Source organism: Megachile rotundata, chromosome 2 (assembly GCF_050947335.1).
Source record: "Megachile rotundata isolate GNS110a chromosome 2, iyMegRotu1, whole genome shotgun sequence".
Classification (NCBI taxonomy): Eukaryota; Metazoa; Arthropoda; class Insecta; order Hymenoptera; family Megachilidae; genus Megachile; species Megachile rotundata.
In genome coordinates this window covers 22,446,213-22,466,992 of record NC_134984.1, presented here as the reverse complement: position 1 = coordinate 22,466,992, position 20,780 = coordinate 22,446,213, and the positions used below count along the sequence as shown (strand labels likewise).

The 20,780-nt window shown below is 36.7% G+C and overlaps 4 protein-coding genes and 1 long non-coding RNA gene across 12 annotated transcripts in view; 3 read left to right on the top strand and 2 right to left on the bottom strand.

Annotated features, from left to right (window-relative positions):
* Positions 1-5,750, top strand: part of pnt (ETS transcription factor pointed) — a 102,435-nt gene extending 96,685 nt beyond the window's left edge. For all 6 annotated transcript variants that reach the window (XM_076529026.1, XM_076529025.1, XM_076529024.1 and 3 more), the window contains 5 exons: positions 1,899-2,099; positions 2,267-2,575; positions 2,637-2,912; positions 2,989-3,286; positions 3,365-5,750. In XM_076529026.1, coding sequence (XP_076385141.1) covers positions 1,899-2,099; positions 2,267-2,575; positions 2,637-2,912; positions 2,989-3,286; positions 3,365-3,428 — 1,148 coding nt within the window. In that variant the 3' untranslated portion in view covers positions 3,429-5,750. The remainder of the gene's footprint in view (positions 1-1,898; positions 2,100-2,266; positions 2,576-2,636; positions 2,913-2,988; positions 3,287-3,364) is intronic.
* Positions 5,751-8,605: 2,855 nt separating this feature from the next.
* LOC105663617 (uncharacterized) lies at positions 8,606-11,696 on the top strand. Its single transcript, XM_012293701.2, has 4 exons — positions 8,606-9,008; positions 9,072-9,341; positions 9,413-9,574; positions 9,636-11,696. Exons 1-4 carry the CDS (start codon positions 8,946-8,948, stop codon positions 10,749-10,751), a joined length of 1,611 nt encoding a protein of 536 aa, XP_012149091.2. The 5' UTR covers positions 8,606-8,945; the 3' UTR covers positions 10,752-11,696.
* LOC100876592 (uncharacterized) lies at positions 11,558-16,303 on the bottom strand. Its single transcript, XM_012293700.2, has 7 exons — positions 16,167-16,303; positions 15,909-16,087; positions 14,062-14,205; positions 13,755-13,892; positions 12,833-13,676; positions 12,332-12,761; positions 11,558-12,246 (listed from the first exon to the last, which is right to left on the bottom strand). Exons 2-7 carry the CDS (start codon positions 15,958-15,960, stop codon positions 12,013-12,015), a joined length of 1,842 nt encoding a protein of 613 aa, XP_012149090.2. The 5' UTR covers positions 15,961-16,087; positions 16,167-16,303; the 3' UTR covers positions 11,558-12,012.
* Positions 16,304-16,350: 47 nt separating this feature from the next.
* LOC143266671 (uncharacterized) lies at positions 16,351-17,368 on the top strand. The gene is made up of 2 exons (XR_013041635.1): positions 16,351-16,467; positions 16,565-17,368. It is a non-coding gene; the product is annotated as an uncharacterized LOC143266671 (long non-coding RNA).
* Positions 16,764-20,639, bottom strand: LOC100876483 (uncharacterized). 3 transcript variants are annotated; one of them, XM_012293692.2, is made up of 7 exons: positions 20,137-20,639; positions 19,751-20,069; positions 19,411-19,662; positions 19,162-19,296; positions 17,710-19,081; positions 17,199-17,613; positions 16,764-17,115 (listed from the first exon to the last, which is right to left on the bottom strand). In XM_012293692.2, the coding sequence occupies exons 2-7, from the start codon at positions 19,800-19,802 to the stop codon at positions 16,879-16,881; spliced, it is 2,463 nt and encodes an 820-aa protein (XP_012149082.2). In that variant the 5' UTR covers positions 19,803-20,069; positions 20,137-20,639; the 3' UTR covers positions 16,764-16,878. The 3 variants fall into 3 exon arrangements, with proteins under 3 accessions (XP_012149082.2, XP_012149083.2, XP_012149087.2); XM_012293693.2 differs by having other exon boundaries at positions 19,751-20,055; XM_012293697.2 differs by having other exon boundaries at positions 20,508-20,639.
* Positions 20,640-20,780: the final 141 nt, after the last annotated feature.

Sequence of the window (20,780 nt, the reverse complement as noted above, 5' to 3'; positions counted from 1 at the left end):
GGTAGCTACTATTTAATTAGGTTAAACGATTAAATGTACATTGATAAAGCGCGTTCTACACGGGTAGCCGATAAGAAGATAAGAAAGAGCGTATCCTGTTTCGATTAACCGAGGCAGATTTATACATTTTTCGTCGAACGTTGAACGATAAGATGTCGGGGTACGAAATACACGCGAATCTGTTCTCTCGTGGCGCGTGTACGGAGGTCGACGGAAATTCTTTAATCTTATCTGAAATTTACCGTTAGCTAGACGAGAGAAAGAACAATTGTTACGCGAACGCAGGTATCGTTGCTCCAAAAATCTTTTATCTGATCTTCGGACAAAAATTTCCATAACGTTATAATACCTTCTTCTATCTTCTTGCGCAAAATTTTAAGTACAAATATTTTCAAGTACTTAACTTTTTGGTCTATTCTGCTATGTTACAAACGATTGTCCACTCGGACGAATTATTTTGCTTTCGTTCGTTCCTCCAACGTATGCCCCTTGTTCCCTTAACGTCGCACAGAACAATGGCTTCCATGGATTATCATAATCCACCGCCGTCTAAGCGTCGCGTTGCGTGAACAGTCGGAATTATAATGTGCACGATATGTGTGACCAGTCGACGTTCCCACACTTATCCTTTTTAACGGCGAGGAAAACAGGTGGCCAGGTGAGCAAAACGATCGACCCGTAACGAGCCAGGCTATCGTTCGAACTACGCGACACTAGAACCTGTGCTTTTAATCGTCGTCATCGAATTTGATAGCAGTTTGCGCGAACGTTCGCCCCAACGGCTCGAATCTCCTCGATCGATCAGAGATTAGAATCGTTCAACGATGTTGAATTCCCACGAAATGTAATTATCCACGAGACTCGTTCAGACACACCTTCAACGGAGAAGAGGTGCAGAATTCCGAGAACAGATGCCTCCAAGCGTGTATATGGAATCTCTTCGTTGTTCATGAATTCTGATAAATAATCGTAAATATCTTTACACGGTATATCGGATTAAAAGGACTTTGAAGACTAGGGGTACTCCTTGACACACTCGAGTGCAACGTACAACACATTAGCTTGTCCTGCATTATTTTCAAAAGTCCCAAGGGCTGAAAGCATCGAGCTCTTAAAATCTCCGAAGTTACGAAATTTCGATAGACATCAAATCCCCTGAAAATCTCAAGTGCGATAAAATGTGGAGAAGTTCAGACTCGAAGTCAGGGGATGTCGATCCCGAATTTTGCGTCCCTTCGGTCGCAACCCTTGATCATGAAGCAGCTCCAAAGTTGTGTTCTGTTGATGGTAGCAGTATCGAACGAGGACGAAGCCGGTCGCAGCCTCCGTAATGGACATGCACGGCGGGTTTCCTCCTGCTCGAGAAAGGAAGTCGAGGATAGGCGGAGTTCGCTCGAGCCAATCGTCGAGATGCGCGCCGCCCACGTGTCAGCGGTTCCTCCCCACAGACTCTGTACCTCTCCTAACACCTCTCCTAACCCTCCAGGTTCATCTTGATCATGATCTTTTCAGTCCACTGTACCTGAAGAGTCCTCAGAGTTCGCTAACACTTCTGACGACCCTGTGTCGAATAACTTGATCTTCCGGAGAGACCAAACCTATCGTCAGTTTTTGCGAACTGCTTTTTTTGCATTTACACGCAGTTAGGGCGATGTCATTTGGGACGACAGAAAGATAGGGGGTATATTTCGAGTTTACTAATTTACTGGTAACCGCGAATGTGTCGATCGAATAATACGCCTGACGAGATGGGTCCCTTCCAACGTGACCGATCGAACTCGCGATACATCCAAACGATATCTTTTCGATTCTGCATAGTACTTGTAGAAGCAAACCGGGGTAGTTTATCGAGAATTGAAATTACGATTATAATTAAGAGGTATCGTTATCTGTTCCAGGAGGCTACAATCATCTACGCAGTCCCGTATGTCAAGACGAGAACCAGAGGGATGAAACGTCGCCTCCACCCCATAGCCATACTACTCAAGCGCCAAACTCTCATTCCAGTACTCCGAACAGCACCAACAATAACAACAATAATAACAACGCGAATAGCGCTTACATACATTTACGGAATTTGAATCAGCTCAAAACGGAGTGTAAGTATAAACTTTATCGTGTAAGATAGTCTAAAGGAAATATATCAGATCTTGAAACTTTGTAAATTTACTTGCAATCAGTCATGCTAGCTCGAACTACCTCTACCAGTAGAGGTTAATTTATATCATCATATTCGGATTGCGTTAACTTGAACGTTTCTTTACAGCAAACTACAGCAGTCACCATATAACAGAACACCTTCAAGGAGGTGGTGGTGCATTAACGAGCGGCAACGATCTCGCAGCAACAGGAACCAACGAAAGCGAGCTGAGGGTCAGCCAGTCCGCGACGGACAGTTACATGACCCCGGCTCATTATTCCGGCTACGACGAAGCCTCCGAGTACCACAGTCTGCCGCAGGATCATCAGCCGCCTCATCCGTACAACGTGGACAGCTCACCGGAATTCTACAGCACCAGTGGAATTCATTTGGAGCCGAAATACCAGCCGTCGCCGTTCAAAAACTATCCGCGAGGTGAGAAACGATTTATCGGTGGCACGCGACCGAATGTATTAATCGTTTTTTTTTTCGACAGGTCGCTACCATGAAGGATACAGCGAGGGTAGTGGATACGGACAGTACGATGCGACGCCATTCCAAACGGTTCCAGGAAGCGGAAGCGGAGGTGGAGGTGGCGGCGTTGGAGGTGACCAGTGGGGAGTTGGCCCGCTCGAACATCTCACTCATCATCCTGCATTTCTGGCTGGCCTTGGACCACGGGACTCTTCCAATCCTCATCATCCCTCCTCCATTGGCAACAATCCTGACCAGAAGCCTCTCCTACAGAGCGCTATGATTCCTGGTTATACAAGTAAGCACCTAATCATTCTACGGAATACGGATCTAAATGTAACACTTTTCTAATCTATATATTTATAATATTGCAGGTAGTGGACCTTGCTTTACCGGTTCAGGTCCCATTCAGCTCTGGCAGTTTCTTTTGGAGCTGTTAACGGACAAATCGTGTCAAGGATTCATCTCGTGGACCGGCGACGGCTGGGAATTCAAGCTGACGGATCCTGACGAGGTGGCACGTCGTTGGGGTATTCGTAAAAACAAGCCTAAAATGAATTACGAGAAGCTGAGCCGTGGTCTGCGTTATTACTACGATAAGAACATCATTCACAAAACGGCTGGCAAACGATACGTTTATCGCTTTGTCTGTGACTTACAAAGTCTTTTAGGGTAAGTTGTAGTAACAGTGGCAGCGGTAGTATCGGTAGAAGGACATTAAATTAATCTTTTTCTGTGGTTCGATTACAGATACAGTCCAGAAGAACTCCACGCAATGGTAGATTTGAAGCCAGAGAAAAAGGAAGAAGACTGAGTTTTTGTTACTGGATGTGTCTGAGGACTGTGTCGTTGCTAAAAAAATGGAAAAAGGAATCTAAATTCCTAGCTAACGTACTGGGACAAAGTTGAAACTCAAACGAAACAATGTAACGAACAATGTGTAACGAACAAATGATGGAAGAAGAAGCAACTGGTGTATCGTTAATGAAAGAATTCTTCAATGACGGAAGACAAGACTAACCAATTAACGTCTTCTTCTATGTCCAAATAATATATGATAAAATTAAATCGGTCGTATGTACCAAAGACAGGGTCTGCATACCATTGGTGCCTAAAGTTAATGACTAAAAAATTGTGAATTTGTTTCTAAGTGATTAATTTGCCAAGCCAGATTTTAGAAGATATTTATAGGAAATAACTCAACAGTTTATACATATTATATATATATATATATATAAATATATTATATATATATATTTTTAATGTTACATGATTTCTAAGCACTACTTCAAAGCACACGATGCGTCTAAATTATTTATGTCCCATCATTTTTAAACATGCGTGTTATATCTTTGTTGACGAATAACACCATTATGTGATTGTTATTACTATAATTTTACTACAATAAAAGCCATTATATCATTATTAAACGGCGAGCTTCAAATTCGACGTTACAATATTTTTTTTCTATGCGTAGGTTATCCTTAAGTTTAGTATTATACGAAATATTGTGTTTCCGAGCTCGCTTGGCCGCACCAACTGTAAAACACTCGTTTTATACTTACTCTCGATCTTTTCCCCTGTTCGCTTCCTCGATATTTTGATGTACGACCATTTTCAGGTGATCAATTAAGATCGTTTCAAGCGCGAACTAAGTATGCTGTTAATTTCGCGACAAGTATGTTTCGATCATGGACATTATGCCCATGGTTTTAATGGCGTTTCTTTTTTTCGCGAAATCGTTTCGTTGATCTCTTGTGTTTTTGCTAACGATTGCACATATTGTTTTCGAAGGAAAGGGCGACGTGCAACCAGTGTTCAAGATCATAAATGCGTAGAACAGTATTTGTAATAGATAATCGATGTTTAAAATACCGGTGAATTAAAAAAAATTTATTCCAGAATCTAACGTTTTTATATTTGTATAGGTGAAACATTACTGTTGATGTTAAGTTAAATCAATTTTATTTTGTGTTTATTCTCTATTTCAAATGCTGTTCTACTCGTACAATGCAACCTCGTTATATGAACTCTGAATAATTTGAAAATTTGACCATTTAAAATTCCTTGCTCATATTGGAAAAGAAAGAGTGTCGTGAAGATTTGTAAAAACGAATTCGCTGTACAGACAATATAACGAGACTACACTGTACTTATAATACGCTGTAGTGTGTATCGAAAACGTCTGCTTTCCGGAGAAAATTATCCATTGGATCTTTCGAGTCCGTCTCAAACGTGTAACATGATTTTTTTCGCGAAATATATAGCAATAATTAAAAGTAGACGTTTTTAAGGGATATTTTACGATCTTTGTTGTATATAATGCGTAAACGGCTGAAGCGTTAGAACACTGGGTAACGTGTTTTAGATGAAATTGACATAATAATGATATATTTTATGCGATTCATGAATCTTTTTTATTTGTATTGTAAAAATATTGTTCGTCGCTAACGACGAGTTACAGAGCGAGGAATGTATACGTATCTATGTACGTATGTAATTACGTATTTTATATAAATTATAAGCTTCTTTAATTACATTTGTTAAATGTTCGCGTGAAGAGACGACGATTAAAAACGATGATGTAGAACGGTATTTGATTATATAGATTGTAAAAGAGAAACTCGTAGATCGATGATTAATTATGAACTTAAAGGAAGGAAAGAAAAACGTTAACTATGAAATTTAGTTAATCTCAAGATTAGAGATCTTGACATATCCGTCACGATTGTTAAGTTTTCTATGTAACGAAGTAATTTAGATACGTTTATGATTACCAGAACGTGGTTAACAGTATACTGATTTCAAAAGCAAGTCGTAAACGTTGGATTAAATTTACGATGATACGATAAATATATACATATTTCAGATTTATATGAACAATCAATGAAATCCAGAAATTATGTGTAATATTATCATTTACAAATTATTCCTCCTCTGCACACGACTGGACGTTCGTAAATTGTATTGAATACTCTTAGTCGAATAAAACAGCAAAACAGGAATTATATAAATCTTTCACGTATTCTGTGTGTAAAGTATTCGGTCATCGTTTCTGACAATTATATAAAGTTACGACAGCGACATGTGAAAATTTTTCAGTAGTTGCAATAAAATAAAGAAATTTTTATAAATACGTCGAATAAAAACGTTGTTTCTTTTAATTCCCTTTCCTCAGCGTAATATCATGCCAGTTAGTATTAACATATTTTAAGTTGTAACGGGATGAAGAACGGGTCATTTAATACAAGTACAATGGAAAAATTTTGTTTTTTATTTTATTAAAATAATTCAATATAAAATTTGATAAAGTACAGAAAAAATGTCTTGCTCCGGTTCGATCAGTACATCTATCATACGGTGCTTTTAAGCTGCTCCTGGTAGCAGGATCACATGAATGCAAGGAGGTATTCGAGAAGTAATTTTCCTGCGTATTTGTACGTATGTGCAATAGAGATGACACTCAAATGGGGTGGGGATAGAACAAGGTAAAATTCGATCAACGCCATCTAGCGGTTGGTGTTTTCGGGCTACTCCTGGTAACAGGATCGCAGGAAAGCGAGGAGGTATTCGAGGAGGCATTCGAAGAGTAGGTTTCCCGCCCATGTGCGGTACGAATGACGTCACTCAAATATGGCAGGCGCAGAACACGCTAAAATTCGATCAGCGCCATCTAGCGGATGGGGTTTCGACCTGCCACAAATGCTGTTAATAGCGCCATCTAACAACAAACTGCTGAATTATGATGAACGCTGCTAAAGTACCGACCGGATTCTGTCGGTAATTAATTGATTACACTTCAACGGTAATATACCATCAGCGAAGTTTCCACTGTAGTTCCTCGTGTCACTGCTAGATGGCGCTGCGTCGAACCTGCATAAGGGGGTGTTCAGATTAGGCAAGTACCAGCCAAAATAGCCTAATGTGAACGACACTTAATACAGCACAAAAAAGCAGTCATCGGATTTACAGATGTATTCATCACTTTTTCTTCCATAACCTACAGTTTTCATATTATTATAATAATTCCGTTCTAGAATTAAGTGTCAATAATGTATTTATTTATTAATAAAATATATTATGTCATTTGATGTACAAAAGTGTTTGAAAATAAATATGAATAAAAACATGTATTTGCGTATTTATTTATAAATCCCGTCATTCCGATTCCCAAAAAATGCCCTAAAGTTAAAAAAATAAAAAATAAAAAACAAAATATTGAGAATTTGTACCAAGAGAACATGTATTATGAGGAGACATTCTTTGTACTTCTTGAAATTTTCACGATGTCGAAATCCAAAAATTCCCAGGCGCGATTTTTGAAAATTTGTATCAGGAGAACATAATATACGAGGAGCTATCCTTGGTGCCACTTCTTGGAATTTTCATGACGTCAAATTCCAAGAATTTCCGGGCGCGATTTTTCAAAATCCACCTACCAAGTTTGAAAATTTGTATCAGGAGAACATAAGGTGTGAGGAGGTATCCTCCGTGCCACTTCCTGGAATTTTGATGACGTCAAATTCCAAGAATTTCCGTGGAGCGATTTTTGAAATTCCACCTACTGATTTTGAAAATTTGTATCAGGAGAACATAAGGTGTGAGGAGGTATCCTCCGTGCCACTTCCTGGAATTTTGATGACGTCAAATTCCAAGAATTCCCGGACGCGATTTTTCAAATTCTACCCACCGATTTTGAAAATTTGTATCAGGAGAACATAAGTTGTGAGGAGGTATCCTTCGTGCCACTTCTTGGAATTTTTGTGACGTCAAATTCCAAGAATTCCCGGACGCGATTTTTCAAATTCCGCCTACCAATTTTGAAAATTTGTATCAGGAGAACATAAGTTGTGAAGAGGTATGCTTCGTGCCACTTCTTGGAATTTTGATGACATCAAATTCCAGGAATTCCCGGGCGCGATTTTTCAAATTCTACCCACCGATTTTGAAAATTTGTATCAGGAGAACATAAGTTGTGAGGAGGTATCCTTCGTGCCACTTCTTGGAATTTTTGTGACGTCAAATTCCAAGAATTCCCGGACGCGATTTTTCAAATTCCGCCTACCAATTTTGAAAATTTGTATCAGGAGAACATAAGTTGTGAAGAGGTATGCTTCGTGCCACTTCTTGGAATTTTGATGACGTCAAATTCCAGGAATTCCCGGGCGCGATTTTTCAAATTCTACCCACCGATTTTGAAAATTTGTATCAGGAGAACATAAGTTGTGAGGAGGTATCCTTCGTGCCACTTCTTGGAATTTTTGTGACGTCAAATTCCAAGAATTCCCGGACGCGATTTTTCAAATTCCGCCTACCAATTTTGAAAATTTGTATCAGGAGAACATAAGTTGTGAAGAGGTATGCTTCGTGCCACTTCTTGGAATTTTGATGACGTCAAATTCCAGGAATTCCCGGGCGCGATTTTTCAAATTCTACCCACCGATTTTGAAAATTTGTATCAGGAGAACATAAGTTGTGAGGAGGTATCCTTCGTGCCACTTCTTGGAATTTTTGTGACGTCAAATTCCAAGAATTCCCGTGGCGCGATTTTTGAAATTCCACTTTCCAATTTTGAAATTTTGTATCAGAAGAATATAAGTTGTGAAGAGGTATCCTTCGTGCCACTTCTTGGAATTTTCATGACGTCAAATTCCAAGAATTCCCGGGTGCGATTTTTGAAATTCTAGCAACCGATTTTTGAAAATTTGTGTCAGGAGAACATAAGTTATGAGGAGGTATCTATTACGCTACTTCTTGGAATTTTACTGACGTCAAATTCTAGGAATTCTCATGTTCTCTTGATACAAATTCTCTCTTTCGAATATGTAAATTTTTATTCTGTTGGGTTTCTAGGTAACAATAAATACACAATGATTGTTGATAAATATTTCTTTATTTTCACCACTTTTCATACAGTGCATAACTTAATTAAACTAATTGTTTATTCACTTAATTACTAATTTGTGAAACGCCCGTGCCAAATTTGTTTATTCGATGCGGCGCCATTTTGAAAAAGTCGTGTATCTAATCCTGTTGCTCATGCGCAGTTCTAATGGGATACCTCTTTCGTTGGCTACCTCCTTTTCTTTTCTGCGCTCCTGATAATAGGAGTAGTCCAAGAACGCAGTCCGTTATATGGCGCTGATTCGATTTTCAAAAATCGATCATTTCGATTATCTACTGTACGTGATTGAAATCCAGCATTTCCAGCAGAAATTGTGACAAATTTTCGAATTTGAAACTTTGAATATTCAGAAATTCGTGGTTTTGGTAATTTCAAAATCGGTTTTTAAAATTTTAAGTCATTGGATTTATTGTCCAGATATTTAAAATGGATTCTCTGACCGCTGGCACATCAAATGTGACAAATATTGCAAAATGCATATTGGAATTGGTAGTACAGATGTTCTAATTTTAATTCTGAACGAAACATAAGTTTCTAAATATTTTATTTCAGGTGTCGAATTCTTTAAACGCAAACGCTACGTCAATCGCCATTCGAATTCACGCAGAAAATCGTAAAATTCAAGTAATTGACAATGGCATAGGGATATCTAAAAAAAAATTGAAAATACTTGCAGAATACAATGATCAGATTCCGTATAACTATTGGAATGTACAAGATGTTTGTAATTTGAAAAAACAGACTATTTTAAATATTCGTAAATTATCGGACTCTCTTCTAATAATTTCTAGGCACTGTAACTCGTCCAAAACATATATGAAGGTACACAATATTGCAACAAAAACCGTTTTAAATATTCTCACACTAAAACTAATCGTTGTTTGTCTTTAAAGATTTTTAAAGTGTATCAAAATCCAAAAATTGTTAAAACTCAAGGAAGACCTTCACATGGTACTACAGTAAGCATTCATGGATTCCATGAATTATCATTAAACAAGTGGAACTTACCTTTAATGTGTAATTTAATTGCAAATGTTGCTATAGCTAATCCCCAGGTAAATAACATTTATTAAATTTTATTTGACATAAAATTAAAATTACATGTTTTATTTCTAGGTTTCCATCTCTATCAGGGATGATCAAGAACAAAAAGTTATTTTGATAATCACTAAACCACATAATCCAACAGATATTTTTAAATTATTATATAAAAAAGAAGTAATACTTCACAATACGTGGTACATACAGAATATGGAGGAATTGAATGTTAAGTTCTGTGCATATGTTGGGTTGTCTGACACTAAAACAAATGCAACCCAACATGTCTTTTTAAATAACAAACTAGTTCATTGCCCTTTAATTTTGAAAGTAACTTCAGCAACTTTTATTGATGCATTCAGCTGCTTTGCAAAAATACACTGTAAACAGGCACTGAGTAAAAAGACAGTCTTTGTTTTAATTTTTGTTACATGTACTGATTACATCTTTGCAATAGAACATGGAAAGAAAACTTTAATTTTACCTAGCATTCAGGAATTATTACAAAATATTAGAAAAGAAATATTGAACATTTTTACAAAGAATGTTACACCTCTCTTTGATAACACTCCTGGATATGTTAAAAAACATAAGAATTTACCATGTAATTACACGAATAAGTTGAACACTGCTGAGTTGTTGAAAAATGTGTCAATTCCTCAGTTATCTTTATCGCAAAAGAGCCGTAGACGGCTCACGATATATAATGTTAAAAGAAAAGTCACAAAGTTGAAAATTTCACAGACTCGTAAAAATAACGAAAGTATATCTAAAGTAACTTCGATCAATCAATTACGAATTGACAATTTTATTACCAAAGAAAAATTATGTCAAGATAGCGGCAATACAGTATTATTAACAACAAATAAAATAATTGATATTACGCCTATTTCACAAGATGACAATGTTAATAAAGAGCTCACAATGTTGAGCCCATATGAATGGTCAGATTGGTCTTATTCTGGCAAAAAGTCATGCAATATAAAAAAGACACAAACAGTATCTAGGATAAATCATTTTCGGAATAACTTTATGGAGTTTTATAAACGTTTTGATTTTTTACCAGAAAAGCTCCATAAGCAGCTACGTGGCAATATCAAATTGACAAAAATTGATATCTTGAAAGAGCTTGAAAATGACTCTACAATGAAATTGAAGTCGGGTTTGAAAAGTAGATATTCAGTTCATACATAAAAAACAACTTGCTGAAACTGTTTCATTTTGTACATTTAATTCCAGATACATTAATTCATCAAGAATTTGATATACGTCCATGTAAAGTTGCTCAACCTTTTAGTGAGTTCAGACTAAAGAAAGAATTTCTACAGTTTCTGAAAGTATGTAATTCATAAATATAGTAAGTAAATTCAATTGTAGTAAAGATGATCATATTTTCAGATACTGGGTCAAATAAATAACGAGTTGATAGTAGGATTGATAAATCAGAATGATATAAAGATTTTACTATTAATGGATCAACATGCTGTTCATGAAAGAATAAGATACGAAAACTTACTTCACAGTAAATATACTTTGTGGCTTTATACGAGAACCGATCAAATAAAGAATATTGATGTTTATTGCATAACTTATTTTCAGAATATAAGTCACAAACAAGTTACTTGCTGTTCATAAAATTAAAAGATCCTATTGCAATAAAGCTATCCGCAGATAAATGTAATATGTTAATATTAAATAAAGTTACTTTAACAAAATTTGGGATACGTTTTAACATAATAAATGATAACACTATGATAGTATATACAATACCAGAGTGTTTACAAAGGAACAAATACTATGAGTTCAAGCTAAAGTTACATGTGGAGGCTCTTGTAAATGAAATATTACAAAGTTTAACTACTTATAAGTATTACGGAACAAATAATCTGCCACCCACTATTCATAATGCCATTGCAATGGAAGCTTGTCATGGTACTTTTTTTCATTGTATATTTAAAAATTAATAAATAACTAATTGTAAATAAATTACACAATACATATAAAGAAGTAGAATATGTATTTTTCATCAATAGACGTTCATAGAATAATAATCTCATCTGTTTATACGTTTGCTGATATGTAATATAAGAGTATTTTGTAGGAGCCATAAAGTTTGGAGATCCATTAACATTAAAAGAATGTAAGTGGCTTTTGAAATTACTAAACAAAACAAAAGTCCCTACTCGATGCGCTCATGGACGACCGTCCATAATACCATTATTAGAACTGACAGAATTAGAAAGACGACATAAGGTCACTGAGGTACGTTGCAAATCATATTCATTAATAGAACTACGCAATATGTTGCAACAATTAGATGTATAATAAAAATTGAAGTCCTGATTTTCCTTCGCTAACAAGTAATGTTAAATTAACTAGGTCATATTTCATTATAAAAGCACATTATACAAAACTTGTATACTCAATGAAAAGGTATTACGATGTTACAATTAAGTTAAATGTCAGGGTACGCAGAAATCAAAATATCTTTTCCAAAGTAGTTGACTCTGCTCACAATAATCATAAACTCTGCTCCTCCAAGCGAAATTGGACAAACATTGTTGGGACGAGTAAAGAAACACATTGTATATAAAGCGAATTCCAACTCAGGCGATGTACCAACGAAAATAGTCGTGATGGGTTGTACTATTCCATCCAACGATGAACGTACTTTTAGGACTGCTCCTTTCTGTAAAATCAAAACATGGAAAACGTTTACACAATTTCATATCTCTGAATTATTGTTAATCTTTAGACACAGAACTATTACTCACATCGCCAAGTTTGACTTCCTTAATATATCCAAGATAATTGAGTTTGTTAGCTGCTTCTTGCTTCGCATAGTAAATCCAATCGTGCAAGCCTATTATATCTGGATCAAACTTTTCAGCCAAAAATACAGTTTCAAAACCAGAGCTTGATGCATCGCCATCGATCCGTTTAAATTGAGAGAACCATATGCGTTTCAAAGAGTCTTTGAATTCGTACTCGTCATCCGGAATATATCCTTTCTCAGCTAAGAATTTCATGGTAGCTTTCATCACATCAGTCTCAAGAATCTTGTCAAGTAACTCAGATTCTTCTTTCCGTTCCTCAGCAGTAACGGTTTCCTTGGTTTTCACATCCAGTTCGTAGTTGTCTAACAAGGGCAACAGTGCCTTTACTGTCGGTATCTCGTAAGCTTCATCTTTCACGGTCAGCAATCTGGAAGTTCACGAACTTAATAATGTCATAATTTCATCCCAGTTTCATAAACTAAAAATAGATATACTCACGGTTCAGAAGCATCATCAGCAGTGCTATCATCTTTTTTCTGTCCTTGCAATTTTACCGTAATGTGCTGGAAAGCGTTATTCTTGTCCTTCTCGAACAGGCTCTCTGTGAACTTCTTGAGATCACTGTCAGAGGTGACATACCCTAGAGGGTTAAGATTGTTTTGTTGATCTTGAGATGGTGGTGCATTATTGACGCCCGCGTTAGACTGCGCAGATTGTGGTGCCTCAGCTGCCGGTTGAGCTGCAGCAGGAGCTGCTGGAGATGCTGCAGGTGCAGCTGCTGCGGGTGCGGCTGCTGCAGGAGCCGCAGGAGCTTGTTCAGAACTTGGAGCTGGGGCTGGTGCAGTTCCATTGTTATAATAATTATTATAAGTGATCTGCGTGTGGGGACCAGCACTTCCACCATCGGAACTACTGCCTCTGGTTCCATAGATTCCTCCTGGTATCAATCTGTTTACGGCTGCGTTCACACCGGCACTTACACCAGCAAAGACAAATGCCTCTTTTGCCAGCTGACCAATACCGGGTTTCGATGCTGACTGTACAAGAATCGTTTGTTGAGGTACTTGTCCCATCGACGGACTGAAAGATTGTCCATAAGATGGATGTCCAAAGCCAGGATTATATCCTCCACCGATTGATGGATTACTGGAGTAGGGTGGCGGTGCTCCATAAGGCACGTGTCCTCCAACTGAAGGATTATAACCCTGTCCCATAGAGGGATGATAGCCTTGACTAACCGAAGGATTATAACCTTGACCAACTGAAGGATTATATGGCTGACCCGCGTGTGGATTGGCGTTCGTTTGATAAGGATTGCTAGCTGGTTGACGAGGGTATCCACCTGAAAGTCATGATTTTTTAAGGAATATTAAATACCTTATAAATTGTATGTTAACAAGGTCTAAAAAGCAAGAAATACCTGATGGTGAATATCCAGATTGCACGTTTGTCGCACTGGTCTTAGCAGCATGCTCGGACACAGGAGCAGATGGCTTAGGTGCAGTGTTAGTTCCAGTCGGCTTTTTATCCGGTATATTCCAACCTATATTCGAACTTCCTATAAAAAAAACTTAGGGTCAGTTTACTGATATATTTACCGGTTCAAAAGAAATTCAATGCCTGGGCGGATAATCGATAATGGAGTAGGTGTTACTCGTTAACTGATAAATTATGCTACGGAGTATCAAAACAACTCTTTACACTAAGTTTATTGCGTACAAAATTACCTTGATTCGATGGCTGGTACGAATTATGCGTATTCTGCGATTGTTGGGACGTACGAGGACGAGGCGTCGTCCTCGAACGCGATCCGAATCCCCATCCACCGCTTCCGGTTCTTCGTCTAGTCGATTTTCCATTTCCAATGTCGACTGTTTAAAGAAATCTATTAATCTCGGCAGGTTCTTGGTAAATATTATACAAATTACAGAGGTATACAATGTGAACGAATCACCGGTTACCGAATTAAACGAAGCGTGAAACGAATGAAATCTCCGTGTACCATCTCTATCATTACGTGGTCGAATCATGCAACACCATAGAATGCCTCGTCAGAACTCAAAATATCGTGCATTGACGTAACTACAATTGTAGTTTGCGCTAAGCAAAGACAAGAGATAAACGGATAAAGATTTGAAGCCGTTCAAAATAGAATTTAATTTTTATATTCCAAGGAGGAATATAAAAGAAGAGATCTAAGTCTCTACGTAGTTATGTCAGTTGCATCGTGCACAATAAAATACTGCTAGGAATGAATCAAATGAAATCAAAGCGTATGAAAGGAATAATATTTCAATTTTCTTAATAATCGGTGGAAATGATTGCTACTACGTGTCAAAGCTTGTCACGCGACTCGTACAGTTCTACCCACTACCCATTCAGCCTGCCTATCGCTCTACGATAGATCATTGCGAACCCTGACAATTTAGTAATTCGCTGAATAAAATAATGATATACCGTTGCCACGCCAACCTGATTATATGCATTCAGTCAATTTTGAACATTAGGGCAATTCTCTCAGGCAGATTTTTATGCTTCACAAACGAACTTATGAAACATTATTTTCTAAATGCCTTTCGCAGTAGAGTCCATGAAAAACAGAACTTTCACTAAGTTAATTAAATATTTTAGCCGCAAGAACTCGGGGCAATGTTGAGAACACAAAATTTGTTAATAAAGTGTTCTGGACCTTATATATATTTTTGTTTTAAGAACCGGTTTCGATTTATTTCACCTTGAGGGCTTATAAAATAGCATATTAACAAATTAGTAATAATAAAATGCTCGTATAAGCCCTCCCTTTAAAAGAATACGCAGACAGACATTGTTCGCTTAAATTGAATAGTAAGATTGTTGGAGGAGGAAACACATCATCGGAACGATTCCCACAAAACTAAGCCAGATTATCGTAGCCACGTTTGCGGAACGAACGCCAGGTTTCTTCGTAGAACTGGTTAAAATTCTCTGATGAGTCAATGTCAAGTAGCCACGTACGGTCATGACTTTCTAGAAGAACCATCGTTTCTGCGACATCGTCTTAATGCTATCAAACGATGAACAAAGTGAATAAGTGTGGTATCAAGCATGCGTTGGTACTATCAACTGGTTTGCTTACAGGTTCATGATGCAATTTCTGCATTAGAACCAATTAAAACGTTCGTGGAACACTTTGTTCTCGAATATACTACTGAGAAGTAAACAAACTACTTCTAAGAAGAAATATCAAGTACTCGCATGTTTTGTTCTTATAATTTAGTTAACTACTAAAAAATTGCAAGCTGATAAACTTGTTTATTTTCGAAAACACTATGTTGTCTTTCTTGAGAAAATTCCGAAAGAAGTCGCTCAAGGAAAACCGCTTGTTTTATACCAAGAACAATGGCAACAATTGGTTAATAAGTCAAGAAACTAATAACCTTGGATACACCTTGCATTTCTAAGGAAGTTTCTCTACACAAGCAAATGAATTGCAAAAACGAAAGAAAATGACACGAATGAAATCATGTTATTGCAATAAATTGCAATCTCGCTGTAACTTTAATTTGAAACGTGCTATATTATTGAATTTACTCACCAAACACGATCAAGACAAAGATCGTGCATATCAGGAGCAGCTTTATGTTCATGTTTCTTCGGTTATTGTATACAACTTAACTTCGTGTGATTAAGAATCTCCGTCGCGTTTGATGCACACCGTTCGACGGCTAGTCTGTTACTGAAAGACTTCTCGTAGAATGACGCACACTAACAACTCTAAAACCAGTTAAGAATTGAGTAGCTTAGAGGAAAAGGGGCAGACGCAACATCTAAATCGACTCTTAATCCTTTATACCTTTAATTAACTTTAGCTATTAACCTGATGAAGGAAAAAATTAATTTTCAAGTAGCTTTATAATATAGCTCAAACTGCCGTCCAGTTGTACGTCACAGGCTTTCTCCTCGAATCGATCTCTGATCCATTTACGTGTAGCAGGTGGTAGGGATTTAGCAGAAGGATCTGTTGACAAAAAATACAACGCGTCCGTGACTTCTGACTGCAAGGACATTGCACCTGAACGTTCATTAATTTTTAGCAGTTTTCAAGGCCCTTACAGGCTGGATGAGTATTCGCGAACGAATGCAAGTAAACGAACGTCGATATTCGTCTTACTAGTTCATTAGACGAACATCGATTGTATATTTATTTGTGCTCATTCACGGTATATAACAATTCTGTTCTTTCTGTTTTAGGAGAAGTTAAATTTCAATGCCTTGAGATCGTACCGTAACAAGAAGATTTAAAAGGACAATTCTGAGTCACTTTTAATTTCAAGATCACACTGATTTACTTATACATGAATCATTTCAAAGCAGGAAAAAAATCATTATGTTTCTACGTATAGATAAATATGCGCAATGCGTAATTACGAAAAATTAATATCGCATTACATAATTGTTTAACGATGTTTATTATCATCAACAGTTATCACGTACAAAATATATAAAATACATACTAAATTCTAGTCTATAACTGTATACTACGTTTATGCTACATATCTCGTGTATTAGAACATTGGAAGACCGAGGTCTATCACTTCGTTTCCGAAATATATGAACGAATGTGTGTAAATATTGAACTGAGTTTTGCCCAACATAACCGGGCAAAGACTATTTGACCGGGCATAAAAGCAGATAGTATACAAAGCCATTTCTAACTCGGGCAAAGTGCCCACAAATATCGTTGCGTTGGGCCTTATAATTCCATTCATTTGGAAGTTTAATTTCACCAACGAAGAAGAGCTCTAAAAGAAATAAATACGATAAACATAATAAACGTGCATACTTTTATAAAAGATACCGAGTTTGTATGTACTGAATCACTCACATTTCCTAAATCCAATTTATCTACGTATCCCATGTAATCTATGCGGTTTAAAGATTCTTGATTCTCAAAATAAATCCAATCTTGCACACCGATGATGGCTGTTTCATAATTTTCTGACGCAAATACCCGTTCGAATCCGCAGGTACTTCCGCTGAACATGGTGAACCAGATACGACGAAGTACATCTTTTCTTTCAAAATCGTCGGGGTCAATAAAGCCACGATCAGCCAACCAATTCATTGCCGTTGACATAACATTTGTATGGAGGAAAGTGTCGATCAAAAGGTCCTCCATTTTTCGTAACTCAACAGTACGATTTATTTTCTTACGAAAATCATGTTCGTAACTATCATATAAGGATCGTGTTACGTGTATCGTTGGATAGTCGAACAACTGTGAATCTACGTCGAATAAACTGAAAAGAAAATATTGGTCTATTTTATCTGTTAACTTACACATTCTTTTTTTAATTATTATTTTAACAACAATCAATGTGTAATCAAATACATACGGTTCTTTAGCTTCATCCGTTACATTAGGGGATGTAACACGTTTCTGAAGATTTAGTTTTAAGTATTTAGATACGTTGAATGAACTTTTGGCAAAAAGTTCTTCCGTTATTTGAAATAATTCTTTATCAGAAATTCTGTTGAAAACCGTGTTATCGACAGTACTGGGATATCCAGATGAACTGTTTTGATCATTAGATGTATTGGATCTTGTTACAGTAGATAAATTTCCATTTACACCAGATGTAGCCCTAATAACTCCAGTATTGGTGCCAGCTGAATTGGGTACTCCAGCTGAAGTAGGATTTGTACTACCAGAAATATTTAGAACATACGTATTCCCAGTTCCTAATACAGGGCCACTGTTAGGCCTTTCAGCTGGAGCAGAAGTCCCGCTTAAAGTCGGATTGCTTCTAGGAACATTTGCTAATGGCACATTTGTGGAATTCATTGTTCCAGGCTCAGTATTAAAATATTGATTGTTGTAAGTAATATGAGTTGTAGTTGACGGGGCAGTTTCTGCTGGTTTACTTTCTATATAATGAGTATGAGGATTTATCAATCTATTTACTCCTGCATTGATAGTTGAAAACACAAGTGCTTCCTTAACCATTTGACCAAAACCTCGACCAGAATCTTGCTGCCCCGGCATCATTATAACAGTTTGACCAGGTACAAAAGGCTGTGCTGCTGGTTGAGCAAAAACATGGGTTTGTTGAGGATAATAAGATGGTCCAGGTGAATTGAAAGATTGTCCAGGAGGATGCATCGAGTAAGGATTTCCTAATGAGCTAAAAGACGTACCCGAAGAATTACCCCACGGAGAATGAGGAATATGGGCATGGGGATATCCTCCAGTAGGTCGATAAGATCCACTAGGGTAAGGAGCGTTTCCAGAAGGATATGAGGGATATCTACCCGGATATGGAGAATTTCCAGTAGGATAAGGTGTATGCCCGGATTGAATAGGTGGTGGATAAACATGATCTTTAAATCCAATTGGAGGTGGTTGAGGAACTGGTGCAGGTGGCTTGTTGATATTTGGATAAGAATTACTCGACGGAGTGTGTGGTTGACCTGGTATAGATGGTTTATTGTTATTTAAGTAAGGATTACCCCAAGAAGGATTTGGGGAATATCCACCTGGATAAGGAGAATTTCCAGTAGGATAAGGTGGATGCCCAGGTTGAATAGGTGGTGGATAAACATGATCTTTAAGTCCAATTGGGGGTGCTTGAGGAACTGGTGCAGGTGGCTTGTTGATATCTGGATAAGAATTACTCAATGGAGTGTGTGGTTGACCCGGTATAGATGGTTTATTGTTATTTAAGTAAGGATTGCCCCAAGAAGGATTTGTGTGACCTGGTTTATTGTCTGCAATGAAAAATATATGTTGAAATAACCAATAACTGTAATAAATGATACAATTAAAAAAACTAAATATCATTCTATACCTTGATTTTGCAGTGAGGTTACAGATGATTTCATAATGTGGTCTTGTGGTGCAGATGGCTGGTAAGGTGAAGTTTGTCTACTGTCAGTTACAACTCCTGGTAAACGACCTTGATTAGTTGTTGAGGGAGGCGCAACTAGAAATGAATTTCCATATAATGGTGAAGAAAGTTTCACTTGAACATATGGTTTAATTTATATAAGACTGCAGTAATATATTATTTATTAAAATGACATGAATTAATATATACCTGGTCTTGTAGCTCCTCCACCTTCAGCTTTCAAGAAATCTCCTGAACTTTTTGCTGGAGTTCTTGTTATATGTGATGTTCCATGTGATGTTCCATGCGATGTTCCATGTGATGACCCTCTAGATGATGTTCCATGTGATGTCACTCTACCTGATGATGCATGAGATATCCTACTTGAACTTGGTCCTCTTCCACCAATTTTTCCACCAAATTTTCCAAACTTTGGAAAACTGAATTTGGCACTACTATTATCTAAAACAAAACACTTTTATACAATATATACACTTACACATAGTAGTTCACTTACTCAAAATTATAAAATTAGTAAAAAGATACTTACCAATTATAAACAGTGCAAAGAAGAATAAAAACAAAAATATTTTAAACTTCATGTTTTCTCTTGCATGTAATTACGTGGTTTGTAGAAAACTGAATAATGCGTATATTTCACACTTATATTTATAAAACTTCTGTCACAGCAAATGCAGTGTTATCACAATTTTTCTCATAGACAGAATATATAGTAAGGGGTCATTGTAAATGACCCTAAATTGATATGAGAGTGTCTGGTAATAACAAGATCATTTCTTTCTGAGAAACGTATATTTTGTTTTAATAAAAACCTCTTTCAGAATTACATACTTTCTAAAAATATTAAACTGTAAAATATGACACGTTATATAAAATTTTAATATTTTAAAAGATAGTAAATTGTTAATTAATTACACTTTTCAACGACCAATTGGCGTTTCAATTTCCGTTCAATGATTCTTATAGCTTTTCTTATGCTGATTACGAATCTGCAACCAGTTTATCACTAGCACGTACAATTTTTGAAAAATTTGAGACTTAAAAAAAAACACATTTTTCAAATTTATTCCAGTTTTGTTAGGTAACTATAAAAGATACTAAGATTCTATTTATATCAAAAGATTATATAAACTTTCCTGAATACAACGATATTCGTTTTTTATGCATTCATAATATTTAAATATGTTTAAACAATCACTGAACGCGGAGAGACACAGATTTTGCACCAATTTTTACGTATATTTTTCTATTTATATTAAAAAGTGTAGTGGAAAAATGAACTATACCACGCGGTAGAGTAGATTTTCACGTTTAGGAAGCATTCAAAGAAAGTTGCAACGCCGTTTTTTTTACGACGCCAGAAAGCAAAATATCAACGCGGGAGACGAAGTAAAAACAGTGATGCGTCAGAGCGGTCGTTTTGATACAAGCGCTTGCATCGCGTTAGTTTAGGCGGGACACGGTTCATTTGCTTATTATTATTATTATTATTAGTCATTATTATTATTTATTAGCAAATGTTTCCTATAAAAATGTAACAAATATTTCAGAAACTATTA

Coding starts and splice junctions, on each gene's coding strand:
- LOC105663617 (XM_012293701.2), top strand. CDS start 8,946: ATGGATTCTCTGACCGCTGGCACATCAAATGTGACAAATATTGCAAAA. Junction 9,009..9,071: donor CAAAATGCATATTGGAATTG/GTAGTACAGATG, acceptor ATTTTATTTCAG/GTGTCGAATTCTTTAAACGC. Junction 9,575..9,635: donor TTGCTATAGCTAATCCCCAG/GTAAATAACATT, acceptor TTTTATTTCTAG/GTTTCCATCTCTATCAGGGA.
- LOC100876592 (XM_012293700.2), bottom strand. CDS start 15,960: ATGAACATAAAGCTGCTCCTGATATGCACGATCTTTGTCTTGATCGTG. Junction 14,206..15,908: donor CTTTGTCTTGATCGTGTTTG/GTGAGTAAATTC, acceptor TTCTTTAAACAG/TCGACATTGGAAATGGAAAA. Junction 12,247..12,331: donor AGGAAGTCAAACTTGGCGAT/GTGAGTAATAGT, acceptor TTGATTTTACAG/AAAGGAGCAGTCCTAAAAGT.
- LOC100876483 (XM_012293692.2), bottom strand. CDS start 19,802: ATGAAGTTTAAAATATTTTTGTTTTTATTCTTCTTTGCACTGTTTATA. Junction 19,082..19,161: donor AACCTCACTGCAAAATCAAG/GTATAGAATGAT, acceptor TTTTCATTGCAG/ACAATAAACCAGGTCACACA. Junction 17,614..17,709: donor ACGGATGAAGCTAAAGAACC/GTATGTATTTGA, acceptor TTTTCTTTTCAG/TTTATTCGACGTAGATTCAC.